The sequence below is a fragment of the Pteropus vampyrus genome, unplaced genomic scaffold (genome assembly GCF_000151845.1).
Source record: "Pteropus vampyrus isolate Shadow unplaced genomic scaffold, Pvam_2.0 Scaffold91, whole genome shotgun sequence".
NCBI lineage: Eukaryota > Metazoa > Chordata > Mammalia > Chiroptera > Pteropodidae > Pteropus > Pteropus vampyrus.
This window is the reverse complement of record NW_011888872.1, coordinates 3,977,050-3,990,656: the sequence shown is the minus strand read 5'-3', so window position 1 is coordinate 3,990,656 and position 13,607 is coordinate 3,977,050. Positions and strand designations below refer to the sequence as shown.

Sequence of the window (13,607 nt, the reverse complement as noted above, 5' to 3'; positions counted from 1 at the left end):
CCCACTGCCACCTCTGAGTACTTTTGAGCTGATCCCATGAGGTCTCTGAGACTATCCTCTGCTTCTAAACCAGAAATTTAAAGCATTCTGCGTAGATGTAACTGTATACACAATTTAAGGGCTAGAAAGGGAAAGTCCCTCGCAACCCTTGGCTTCCTGATTCAGTGTTTGTACCTCTTCACAGTTCAGTTTATCAAAAAATGACTCTCTTGAGCCAGTCAGTGCTATGTTATTCCTTTCCAGAGTTAAGGACCATTAAGTACAGTTCCCTTCAACCATGATAGGTAGTAGTGTCTGCTAAAACAGAGAGACTAATAGTTACATTGACTTACAAATGAAGGTAGAGAGAACTGATATTCTTATTGGGTTCCCAGGGAGTATCTACTCTCTTTCAAGGAAAAAAACAAAACAAGAATTTAGAATAATATGAACCACTGATTTGCGTCAGTTAGACCATGTAATTTTGTGGAATTAATCTGAACATAACCCTTATAGTGAAACACTGTAGGAAGTTTATGACGTACTGTGTGTGTGCACATGCAGGTGTGCTTTTCAATGTTGGTATATCATTGAATTCAGTTTTACTTTATACTTACATTATTCTTAATCTCACCTTTGCTGTTGTCCCTCTAATCTGGCCCAATTTTTAATGCATTATAATTGTACCTATTTCAGTGATTCTTAAATTCTTATCTAATTCCTGAATTTAGATGTTTTCTATTTTGGTAATCTGAGGTCATACTGTTTGGTAGCTACAACTTATGACTTAGGCCCCTACTCTGAAGGGGAAAACCAGGGAAATTTACTAGTGGCCCTAAAGTATCAGCTTGGGACTTAAACAGCTCAAGATCAAAGCCTATTCTCTTAGTGGATTAAACACTTTGATATCCCTTGTTGTAGATGTATAATATAGGAACCAGGCTGATTTAGAGGTTCTTAATTCTGGCTACCTATCAGAATTACATTGGGAGCTTTTTAAGAATACAGGTATCTGTGTCTCACCTCCACCAGTGCAGTCAATCTGACAGTGGGAATTACTGTTTAAGAGTGCTCCAAGGGTATAGTGTTCAGCTAGAGTTAGTTGACTGTCATTCATATAACCAGGATAAGTTGGCATATCATTACTTTTGGCCCTGATTGCTAACAAAGCCTAGTAATCCCATCTTCTGAGCAGTTCCTGTGATTTAGAAGCTTGTATTTTATTTTGTGCTTGAGCTCATTCATGTGGCTATTTTGTCTCGTCTTTACATTCCTCTTTGCCCCTCATAGATTTCCTCTTTACAAAACATCTCTTTGTGGAAGAGGACAATTAAGATGCCTTTCTTCTTTTTTTTTTTTAAGGTTGTGTGGCGGAAACTTGGAGATGCTGCAGGTTCGTGTCCTGGAATTAGGCAGCATTTGTCTGGGAACCAGTACAAAGGACCAATGTGAGAAATACACTTTCAAACATGAGATCACCACTGCCAGAGAGATACAAGAGTGGATTTCCACAAACCTGAACTCATGGAGTGATTGTACATTGCACATATTTTCCCTCTAAAACTTTTAGTATAACTAAAGCTGTATTTTATGTCTCTCGCTTTGATGTTCACAACCCTCAATTTCAAACAAGGTAGCTTTGAAAATCATTTTGGTAGCAATATTTTCATTAGAACTAAAATGTTTTGACTCCTCAGATCTAAGATTATAATTAGGAAACATGCATGATTTGAAGAGCCCAGTAGAGCCTCAGTGGTTTTGATGGTTGGCTCATTACATTTAATGGGGGGGAGTTTTCTACCATGTTGTACTGAAGAAGGGATGTCTTCCAGCTTCCCAAGTTTGAGAGTTGAGAACCTATTTCGTATATTTTAGTCAACAAAATACTATTTCCTGATTCATAATTTGGATACAAGATAATAAGATTAAGTTTCTGGGATTTTGTTTTGACTTTTGAGGTGCTAAAATACCACAGAAATTCTCCTTACCAGCTGGTAGCATCATTATGTAGAGTGTTTACCAGGGAGTACTGTTTATTTCAAATGATCAAAATATATCTTTTAATCTTGATGTACTACTGTTCATGAAGACACATTGTGGGGACATATCAACCTCCATCTTCATTCAGTGTATCCATTGATGTTAATATTAACTTCAATTAAAGAACAAGCGAACAATTTTTCTAAGTGTTTTTGGCAGTGAGATGTCAATTTCTACAATTTAGTTTCTAGACATGCTGTTATATTTAATAAACTTCATGTGAACTTTAAAATACTGCACTGCATTTATGAAAAAGGCTTTGTCTACAGCAGCTATCTAATGTTTTATGAAACTGACGCATGTCATTCATTATTAAGGCTAAAAGCTTTGTTCAGATTGCTTGAGGTTTGAAAAAGAGGTGTGCTAGCTTTGCTTAGTTTCTTATTTTTGGTATATATATATATAATATTAGACTGTGTGTACTGGAAATGCTATGATAGGTATTTGTGTTTATTCAAATGCAATGATAGTTTCTTGTATGAATGTGCAAGAGGCTTGTGACAGAATGCTAAATTTTTACTGTAGTTTAAAATTATAAAAGTAGGAATGCAACAATTTCCAGTTTTCTTCTAAATTACTCAGATTTGATTCATTGCAGTTACTCTGTTGTTTTTAAATGGCTCATTACACAATGTATTAATTGCCATTTGTGAAGGAATTTTATTATACTTCTTAAAAGGTTACTGTGATGAAAAGTCAGCCCTTTGCTTTCTAAAAATATTTATGAGTTAATTTACTAAAGAATAATCTCTCTAATTATCGTAATTGGGTTACCATTTAAGTCTTTCTTTTAAAATGTTATATTTTTAAAACACTACTACTCTGTAAAAGAATATTGCTTGCTGTATTTATACCTTCTCTTTTAGAAAAGCTTTCATCCTTAAATTGTTGTATTCCTACACTCTGAAGACATTTAAAGTAAGTTTTTGTGCCTGCAGTAGAGCCTGCAGCAGCTAATACAAGAAATACTGGTCTTTTGACAAAATACTTGTGTAAATTTTGATACTGTATTAAAACTATTTTTTTAAAGTTCTGCATAAAATTAAGTATCAAGTATATGTGTTCATCTTAGCAATGGTAATAAATTATTTAATCTCACAGTGTTTTCTCATGTTTTTCCTAACTTGAGTAGATTTCTAATAGTCACCATTATAATGTTTTTAAATATGCTTATAAGGGATTTAATATTCAGAGATTCAGTGCACACCATTCTATTATAATGTAGTGAAAATTTTGGAATGATATTTTACAATATTTTAAAGTTTAATTTTGATTGGTATGAATTAAAAGAACAAATGAAGATTTTATGACAAACTAAATTCAAGTATTTAAAAATCATCAAAAGGAAATTTACTGGAGGGGAAATACTAAAGTAATGAAAAACAGCCTCTGTGTTGAGGAATATTATGTTAATGGGAGAATATATAATATACACATATAACCAGGACAAATCAGAGATCACACATAATTGTTGGAAATCACTAGTAAGATCGTGGAATAAGGCTTCCTCCCCTTAGCATTAGCCCCAACATTGAATGGCATAGGTGGACAGCCCAGACCTGAATCTTGACATTGCCCACTATGTTTATCAATAAAAATGAGTGGCACTGTTCTCTTAGAGCAGTTTGTAATCTCATTTTTCCTAGAACAAAGTTTAATTTACATATCTTGACATATTATTTTTTCCAGCTTTGAAGCTGATAGACATCAAAATCTAAGCTTTTAAAATGAATGTCTATTTAAAGTTTCTAGTACATACTCAAGACACTGGCAGAACATTTAGATCATATGTGACATCAAGTAAAATGCTGACTGGGCATTTTTGGGGTGACTGTGCCTTAGTTCGATGAACTTTTAATGAATGCCTACCACTACCATATGAGTGAACAGCTTTGGTACCTGACTCATGGTGCTGAGTGCTGTCAAGAAAAACATGGAAAGGTAGCTATCTTGGATGCCAGTGGGAACTTCCTTTACCCTTGGGATCTAGATAAGATTGCCTCAAACTTCCATTTTCATGATCAAGTGTCTCAATGACTTGTACCAACTTGAGTTTTTACTCTGTGGTAAGCTTCCTGTTTCTTCATCCCTACTTCATCTCAAAGGCAACTGATTCTCCACTAGGAATCTTGTCATCCATTCCTGGAAAGGATCTGCCTACCTTAGGGTGGCTTATCAAGGAAGATTTCGAACAAGCTCAAGGCACCTCTATGAAGAATTCATATACTGACTTCTAAAAGATAAAGGTTCATGCCAGACATCAGCATCACAGAGGAGTGAGAAGACCACTTTCTTTTTCCCCTTAAATTTACATGTAGCAACTATAACTCAACAAAGGATCCCCTGCTCAACACAAACACACCTGAATAATCACAAATTGGAACATCTGAAGGTGGGCAGATTGAAATGAGTACGGGAGGCAGGCTGGGGACGGGAAGGTAAGGACAGGGATGGCTGCCGCAGATGCAGTTCGGTGCTCACTGAGGCTCCACTGAGTGCAGTAGTCAGGTGGAAGAGTCAGGCTACAGCCCTCACACTATGGCCTGGATTGTAAGATAGGCAGAAGTAGTAGTCCCCGAGGAAAAGCATCTTCCGCCCCTCTCCCCATAGCAGCAGACCCTGGTAGAGGTGGCTGGGAAGCTGAAAACAACACAGCACTGCCAACTGTCATTACTGGACATGTGCTAGAGCTGTGGATTGTGAACTTGCCTCTCTAGCTCCATCCATCTCAGTAAAGAAAGCTGACAACCCCTGGGCATTGAGAGGTTCCAAAAGCCATTGCTGGAAAGTGGGGAGAGCTGCAAAATTGCAACTTGCCTCCCTTGCCCCATTCAAACTTACAGAGATAGAGAAAACTGAGATGCCTTATATACTGTACAGTGGGGCTACGAAATAGTGAACTTGCCCCCTTCCCTGCTCCACCCATCCTGGCATAGCCTAGTAGTGGTGATGGGGACACCTCCAAAAATAGAGCAAGGCCAGGGACCATCAGTAAAAAAAAGATAGTGCTGGGTGCTTGCAAAACTGGTTTTCTGCCACTTACAATATGCCGCACCAGTGATACTGCCCTGTAACTGAGGCGAACCAGTAACTGCTGGGATACTCACCACCCCAATGGGCATGCAGCATTTTCCTTAACCAAAGGAGTGCTACTCCACTGCATTCTCAGAGGCACATTTACTGCACATAAAAGAGAGCAAAAACTTCTCTATCACAATCTACTGGAAAACAAAAGTGTATCCTGCCTATGAACCTGCTGAACTGTTGACAGCAAAACAGTATATAAACAAGAGCTCACTATCGCAAATGTGCAGGCACAAAAACAATCCATCAAATACCACGAACTAACAAGGTAATATGAGAACACAGAAGGAAAATGAAGTCTCCAGAAAGCGAACTCAAAGTCGTGGAAGACCGTGACTTTAAAGACAAGAGTATTTAATACTGCAATTATGAAGACGCTCAATGAGATACAAGAGAATTCAGAAAAGAAGTTTAATGAAGCTCAAGAAGAAAATTAATGAACAAAGGAGTACCTTACCAAAGAGACAAACTATAAAAAAGAACCAAACAAATTCTGGAGCTGAAGAACTCAGTAAATGAGATGAGGAATGTGTTAGCATTGGAAACAGAGCTGACCAGATGGGAGAGAATGAATAAGCTTGAAGATAGAAACCTAGAAATGACTAAAGGGAAAAAAATTAAAGAGTTTTTTAAAAAAGAAAAATACTTAATGAGTAATATTTGACTCCATTAGAAAGTGCAACATAAGCCTACTGGTGTACCAGATGGAGAAGAGTAGGAAAAGGGAGCAGAGAGCCTACTCAAAGAAGTAGTTGATGAGAACTTCCCAAGCCTATGAAAAGAAGTGGTCTTTAGAATAGAGGAAGCTAACAGAACACCTAATAGTATCAATATTAAAAGACCTTATGTAAGATGCATTTTATTCAAACTGTCAAAAATTAATGACAAAGAAAGAATTCTCAAGGCCACCAGGAAAAAAGAGACTGTAACCTACAAAGGAAACCCCATTAGATTGTAATCAGATTTTTCAGTAGAAACATTAAAAGCCAGGAGAGAGTAGAAAAAATATTCAATATATTGAAAGAGATGAACCAAGGATCATATATCCAGCAAAGTTTCCCTCTAGATATGGTGGAGAATGAAAGGCTTTTCCAGAGAAACAAAATAATTTACTGCTATGAGATATGCATTAGAAGAAATGTTGAAAGCAGCATCTACTGGAAAAAAAGATAAAAGTAGACAAAACTTTGAGTAAGATGACTAATAGAGCAGGAAATTGCAGCTCTATTTCAGAACAGGATATTAAACAAATATAAAGATTAAAGATAAAAAAAGTAAGCATTAAAAATAAATATACTACAATTGGGTAATGAATGCATAACATAAAAAGATAATTTGTGAGAAAAATCATAAAAGGGGAAAAGGACTGAACATGTACAGTTAAATAAAGAGGTAATCAGAAGAAAAAGGGTGATTGTATGTATAAGCTATTCTACACAAGCCTAATGGTAACCACAGAACAAAAATCCAGAGCTGAGACAGAAAACATAAAAGAAGAAATGGAAAAAAAAATTATAGAAAACTGCCAAACTAAAATAGCAAACATAATCTCAAGGGAAAAGAAACAATGGGGCTACAGCTCAACCAGAAAACAAAAGATAAAATGCTGTAGTAAGTCCTCATATAGCAATAATCACCATAAATGTAAATGGACTGAATGTACCAGTAAAAAAGCACAGAGTAGTGGGAAGGATTAAAAAACAAGATTCAACTATGTGTTTCCTGCAGGAGACTCATCTCAGCTCCAAATATAAACCTAGGCTCAAAGTAAAGGAATGGAAGATGATACTCCAAGTAAATGGCATCAAGAGAAGAGAATGTATCCGTATTTAATATCAGACAAAAAAATTTCAATATAAAAATGTAACGAAAGACAAAGATGTATGTTTTATAGTAATAAGGGGCACAATTCATCAAGAAGAAATAACATGTATTAATATATATGCACTCAACCTGGGAGCACCAAAATATATAAAGCCAACAGACCTAAAGGGAGAAACTAGTATAAATACAATTATAGTAGGTGCCAGGATACCCTACTCACAGCAATGGACAGTTCGTCCAGACTGAAAGTCAATAAATATTGACCTTAAATAATACATCAGACTAAATGGATGTAATTGATGCCTACAGAACTTTCCATCCAAACGACAGATGCACACAGAACATTCTCAAGGACAGCACAAAACTAGCCTCAATAAATAAGACTGAAATCATACCAAGCATATTTTCCAACCATTATGGTATAAAACTGAAAATTAACTACAAGAAGAAAGCTAGAAAAACTATAAATATGTGGAGATTGAACAATAGGTTACTGAATAAGTATTGAGTCAAAGAAAAATAATAATAATAATACATCAGAGTGGAAATAGATGAAAGAGAACAAAAAGAATATTAAAAATTTAATGAAATAAAGCTTATTTTTTGAAAAGATAAAATTTACAAACTTTAAGCTAGACTCACTAAGGAGAAAAGACTACTCAAAAAAATAAAATCAGTTTTGAAAGAGGACAAGTTACAATGAACACCACAGAAATACAAAGGATTCTACAAGGGTATTATGAAGGGCTATATCCTAGAAGAAATGGACAAATTCTAGAGGTATATAATCTTCCTAGTCTGAATCATTAAAAAAGTGGAAAACCTAAGTAGACTGATCACTAGTAAGGAAATCAAAACAGTAATCAAAAACCTTCCAAAAAACAAAAGTCCAGGACCATCAGACAGCTACCCTGGTGAATACTACCAAACATTCAAGGAAGATTTAATACCTTCCTTGTATTTAATCTTTCTCAAACTCTTCCAAAAAGGTGAAGAAGAGAATACTTCCTATATCATTTTCTGAGGCCAATATTAGCTTGATACCGAAACCAAGCATGGACAATGCACACACAAAAAATTACAGGCCAATCAACATAGATGCAAAAATCCTAAACATATTACCAATAAAGTAAATACAACAATACAGTAAAAGGATCATATATCATGATCGAGTGGGGTTCATTCCAGGGGTGCAAGTATGGTTCAACATCCTCAAATCAATGTGATATATGACATTAATGAAAGATAAAAATCATGCTATCAATAGAAGCAGAAAAAGCATTTGACAATATATAACATCCATTTATGATTTTAAAAAACTCAATAAAATGGGTATAGAAGAACATAATAAAATCCTCAGGTAAAGTCATGCTCGATGGTGAAAACCTGAAAGCTTCTCCTCTAAGGTCAGGAATAAGACAAAGCTGTCTGCTATCGCCACTATTATTCAACATAGTATTGGAAGTACTAGCTAGAGCAATCAGGCAAGAAATAAAAGGCATCCAAATAGGGAAAGAAGAAATCAAACTGTCACTTTTTACAGATGACATGATTCTCTATATAGAAAACACTAAAGACTCTACTAAAAACTAAAGTAAAGTTACAGGATACAAACTCAATATACAAAGGTCTGTTGCATTCCTATATTCTAATAACAAAATATCAGAAAGAGAAATGAAGAAAAATTCCATTTATAATCACAACAAAAAGAGTAAAATACCTAAAAATAAACTTAAGAGGTGAAAGACATGTACACTATAAACAAGACATTCTTGAAAGAAACTGAAGAAAAAAATGAAAAAATATTTTGTGTTCATGGATTAGAACTAACATTGTTAAAATGGCCATATTACCTAAAACAATATATAGATTTAATGCAACCCCTATAAAAATACCAAAGGCATTTATTTCTCACAGAAATAAAACAAAAAAATCCTCAAATTTGTATGAAACCGCAAAAGAGCATGAATAGCCAAAGAAATTCTGAGAAAAAACAGCAGAGTTAGAGATATCACACTCCCTGACTTCAAACTACAAAGCTACATTAATCAAAACAGTATGGTATTGGCAGAAAAAGACATACAGACCAATGAAACAGAATTAAGAGCCCGGAAATGAACCCACACATATTATCAGTGACTAATTTTTGACAATGGAGCCAAGAATATATAATAGAGAAAGGAAAGCTTTTTCTATAAATGGTGCTGGGAAAACTGGAAAGTACATGCAGAAGAATAAAACTAGACTGGTATCTGACACCATAAACAAAGATTAACTGAAAATGGATTCGAGACTTGAGTAGAAGACCAGAAACAATAAGATACATTGAAGAAAACGTAGGCTCTAAACTCACGGATCTTGGTCTCAGAGGAATTTTTGTGAACTTGACCCCAAGGCAAGGAAGTAAAAGCAAAATAAATGAATGGTACTATATCAAACTAATCATCTATACACTAAAAGAAACCATCAACAAAACAATCAACCAAACGGGAGAAGGTATTTGCAAACAATACCTCTGATAAGGGGCTAATATCCAAAATATATAAAGAACTAAACAACAACAAAAAACCAAACAATCCAGTTATCTATATATATATATCTTCCTTTTCCAAGAAAGTTTTTCAAGGAAGATATATAGATAGCCAATAGATATGATAAAATGTTCAACATCACTAGTTATAAGAGAAATGCAAATCAAAACCACAATGAGATACTACCTCACAGTTTTTAGATTAACTTATCAATAAAACAAGAAAAAACAAGTGTTGGAAAAGATGTGGAGAAAAGAGAACCATTGCACACACTTCTGGTGGGAATATAAACTGGTACAGTCACCATGAATAACAGTATGGTGGTTCCTCAAAAAATTATAGAGCAGCTATTTGATCCAGCAATCTCTCTTCTGGGCATCTACCTGAAACATTTGAAAACACTTATTTGTAAAGGTATACGTACCCCTATGTTAATTGCAGCATTATTCACAATAACCAAGACATGGAAACAATCCAAATGCCCTTTGACAATGATTAGAAAAGAAGATGTGGTACATATGTACAACAGAATACTACTCAGCCATCAAAAGTTAAAATATTACCATTTCTTACAACATGGATGGATCTTGAGAGTACTATGCTAAGTGAAATAAGACAGACAGAAAAGGATAAGAACCACATAATTTCACTCACATGTGGGATATAAAACAAAAAGTGACAAAGGAACAAACAAAACAAGAAAACAAACTCACAGACAACGGAATGGTAGCAACCAGAAGGGAATGTGAATGGAGAGAGGACAAAGAGGACAAAAAGCATCAAATACAACATGACAGAAGGAGACGAGACTTTTGGTGGTACACACACAATAGAGTATACAGAGATATATGATAAAATTGTATACCTGAAATTTATATATTAACCAATTTTACCCCTGATAAATTTAATAATAAAATTAAAAATTGCTCTATACTATTAACAATTAAAGTACAATACATTATACCGAACTATATGAAATTGCCACTTTTGGACTATAATATACTAATTCCATATGGTGCAACTTCATAAGATGAATAGTTTTTTTTTTTTTTTTTTTTTTGGTGGGAATTAGAAAGTAAATACAATAGAATTTAGAGAAGAAAGTATCATCACATTGAGCTGAGGCCAATGTAAAATATACTTTACTTAAAATGTAGCTTTGGATAAAGGCTGTTTGACTTAGAGAGGCAGACTTTGGGCCAGCAAGGTCAGCTTTTGACTTTATAATTAGCTCTGTGAGTTGGAACCACTTAACCTCGCTGAGCCTCAGTTTCTTGACATGCCAAATGGAAATAGCATTTATCTTGCTGAGTTGTTGTAAGGTTCTTTATAGCCTCCCTAGTTTCAAAGTTCAAAGGTCTTGATAGCCCACAAGGAATAATGGCAAGTTCTCTAAGACATAGGCACGTAGACCCATGAGCTGCAGCAATTTATACCATCAGGCTGGAGAGAGATTCACGTCTACACTAAAGGGTCTGTATCTACCACATAAAGAGATTCTAGCTGCACTGTTACATATTTTCAAGCTCTGCTCTTTACACATCATTCAGCATACCACAGACCTTGTCATGGCCAATCACAGACGGAAAAAATATGTGTTGGTCTGATTCTCACACAGGAATAGTACATTTGAAAAACAAATTTCCAAAACCATTTAATTCTATTTGTTTTTCACGTCACAGTGAAAATACCTGAGAATAGACTTTCACTTCAAAATGGCAAATGAGTACCTGCTGCAGCTTCCTCCTCTTGCCTCAAACCCTAAAAATGATTGAAAAGATATTTTAATCAATAATCCCACTAGAACATAAGAAACAGTGTACCCTATGGAACAGTAGTAAGTATGATGATTCTTGAAAGAAGGGAGACAGTGTCTGGTTGAAGAATAAATGCACAATTCAAAGTACATGATGGAGAATATTGCTGAAAAGAATGGCTGCAAGAGTGCTCTAACCAAGCAAGGTTTGATACACACATTGCATGGGATTCTGAGGTAAGTGCCAATAACTAGGCGTCGACGCTGCACATAACCTCTCCAACCTTGGGTCAGGCAGAGAACAAAAGAGATAATTTTCCCAGGCCAGAGCACCGAGTAAGGATGTTTAGATTGGAGACACAGGGCAAAGTCTTTGGGCTAGTAACCCTCAGAGGAAAAGGGCCTCTGTGCCCAGATCATTAGGCACCAACACAATTTGCCTAGAAGTTGTCCCACCAACTCTTTTATACCTAATGTAGAAAGACTAAAGTATCTCACAGATCCAGCATCCGGTCCTGCTTCTTCTAAAAGCAAGTTGTAGAATAAACACAGCAGACTAATAAAAGAATTTCAATCCTAAAATGAGCATACAACTGAGTAACACCCAATATTGGAGGGAAGCCACAACTATGAGTCAAAACCACAAAACTCCGCGAAGAATAGAATATATACTAAGGAAAAGCATTAAGACTCAAGAAGTACAGCAAATATTCTCAGAAATATAGTAAATATTGCATTCATTAAAAAGAATTTACATCTTGGGATAAAATGTTAGTGTAAAAAAGTGCAATATGTTGGCTAGATAGCAGAAAGGACACTGCTGAGAGCATATTTGCGAGATTGTGGCCAAGAAACTTTGCCAGAATTTAGCAGATTTTTAAAAGTCTGAAAGTTAAGATGAATGTAGGCTCTGTCCCAGCGTTTCCATTGTGCTTTCTATCTCACTCTATCGTTTCCCTTAATCCTTCCCTCCTTCTCGTTCCTCATTGTTTTTTAATTGTCCTATTTAATATGAATTTCAATGTCAATGGTTAACTCAACCCCTCGGAAGTAAGGAAAAATCATAAGTGAAGTACAGTCTCATTTCATTGAGATTTAATCATGTCCCTTTAAAACACAGATCCTCTCGTTTTACAACAGAGTTTCTCAGTTTTGACGCCAAAGTTTTCATTCCATTTGGTTTTATTACCAACAAGGTTTTATTTTCTTATCTCAGGACCTTTACTTTTCTAGATCCTGTTCTGAAGTGATAGCATACAATATACAACATCCTCACTGCCAATGCAACAGGTTTATATGCTAATCAGAAATGCAGTTTTTACAGAAGCACAAAGGGTCTGAATATGGCTTTTGATTTTAAGAACCACTGTTGGGCAAGCTGCATGAGCTTAACAGTATTTCAGAAAGGCCTTATTAGAATGTGGTTTGGTAGGAATAGGTTTCTGACAGGCCAGATAAGTCAAGTCTAGTGTTTTTGTTTGTTTGCTTGTTTGTTTGTTTGTTTAAATTATCACCATTCCATAGGCCCAGTCTAACTCTTCCATTCAATAGTGAACAGACCAGGATTCATTTTTCTCTTCCTCCTTTCTAAGTGAGCTCTCTTTTGCTTTAGAAACACACCCTTCTTCTACATTGTCCAAGACAACCAGGAGAAGCTGTTTCCAATTCCTGAGCTGAATCTTGATTAGTCTAAAGCCTAGACTCAAAGCCTGCCTTGAGAATCTCATCCTATTCACTCATAATTAGTTCAGGAAGCAAATCTTATTAAGCCAGTCAGCACGTGGCATCCTGTGGTCCAAGGGTGGCAATATAACCTGACAAGGCTCATTTAAGCTCTTAGGGAAGAAATTTTATGTTATAAGTAGGAGGAAGGTTTTCTTCTCTCTCTTGTTAGATGTGCTAAGGAAGAGTTGTCTGTTACCTGCAGTCATATTGGCTATTATTAGAGAAGTCATCCTGAGTAGAGAGCATAGACACAGAAAAGTGTAGCGAGAGCCAAGAGAATAGTGGAGAAAGGGAGCTGAAACATTGATTATTCTTCGTCTAGAATCCACTTTACTTCTGGATTTTCAGGTAGATTAAATTTTTTTTTATTGTTTTAAACTAGTTTGATTTGGGATTTTGTTTCTGACTGCCCAAAATCCTACTCCAAAACAAACAAACAAACAAACAAAAAAAACCTGTGCACTTTAAATGTTATAATTTGGATATATGCTCTTTTAATATAGCAAATTAGAGGATAAATATTCTATATGAAGATGGCTTAGTTTTAAGTGTGTTTTAGAGTGTATTTAAACAACTGATTCAACTACTGTCACAAAGGAGAGGTTCTATATTATCTTTAAGTAAATAAATAAAAAGAAATTAGCAAGTAGGACTTCATGGTTTTCCTC

General features: G+C 35.3%; 1 protein-coding gene across 8 annotated transcripts in view; it reads left to right on the top strand.

Annotated features, from left to right (window-relative positions):
• The window catches only part of CCDC85A (coiled-coil domain containing 85A), a 182,778-nt gene extending 179,659 nt beyond the window's left edge, over nt 1-3,119 (top strand). For 7 of the 8 annotated variants that reach the window (XM_023532850.1, XM_023532852.1, XM_011363934.2 and 4 more), the window contains one exon: nt 1,342-3,119. In XM_023532850.1, the coding sequence (XP_023388618.1) occupies nt 1,342-1,431 (90 nt within the window). In that variant the 3' untranslated portion in view covers nt 1,432-3,119. The remainder of the gene's footprint in view (nt 1-1,341) is intronic. The other variant, XR_002781269.1, reaches the window with a different exon arrangement.
• Nucleotides 3,120-13,607: the final 10,488 nt, after the last annotated feature.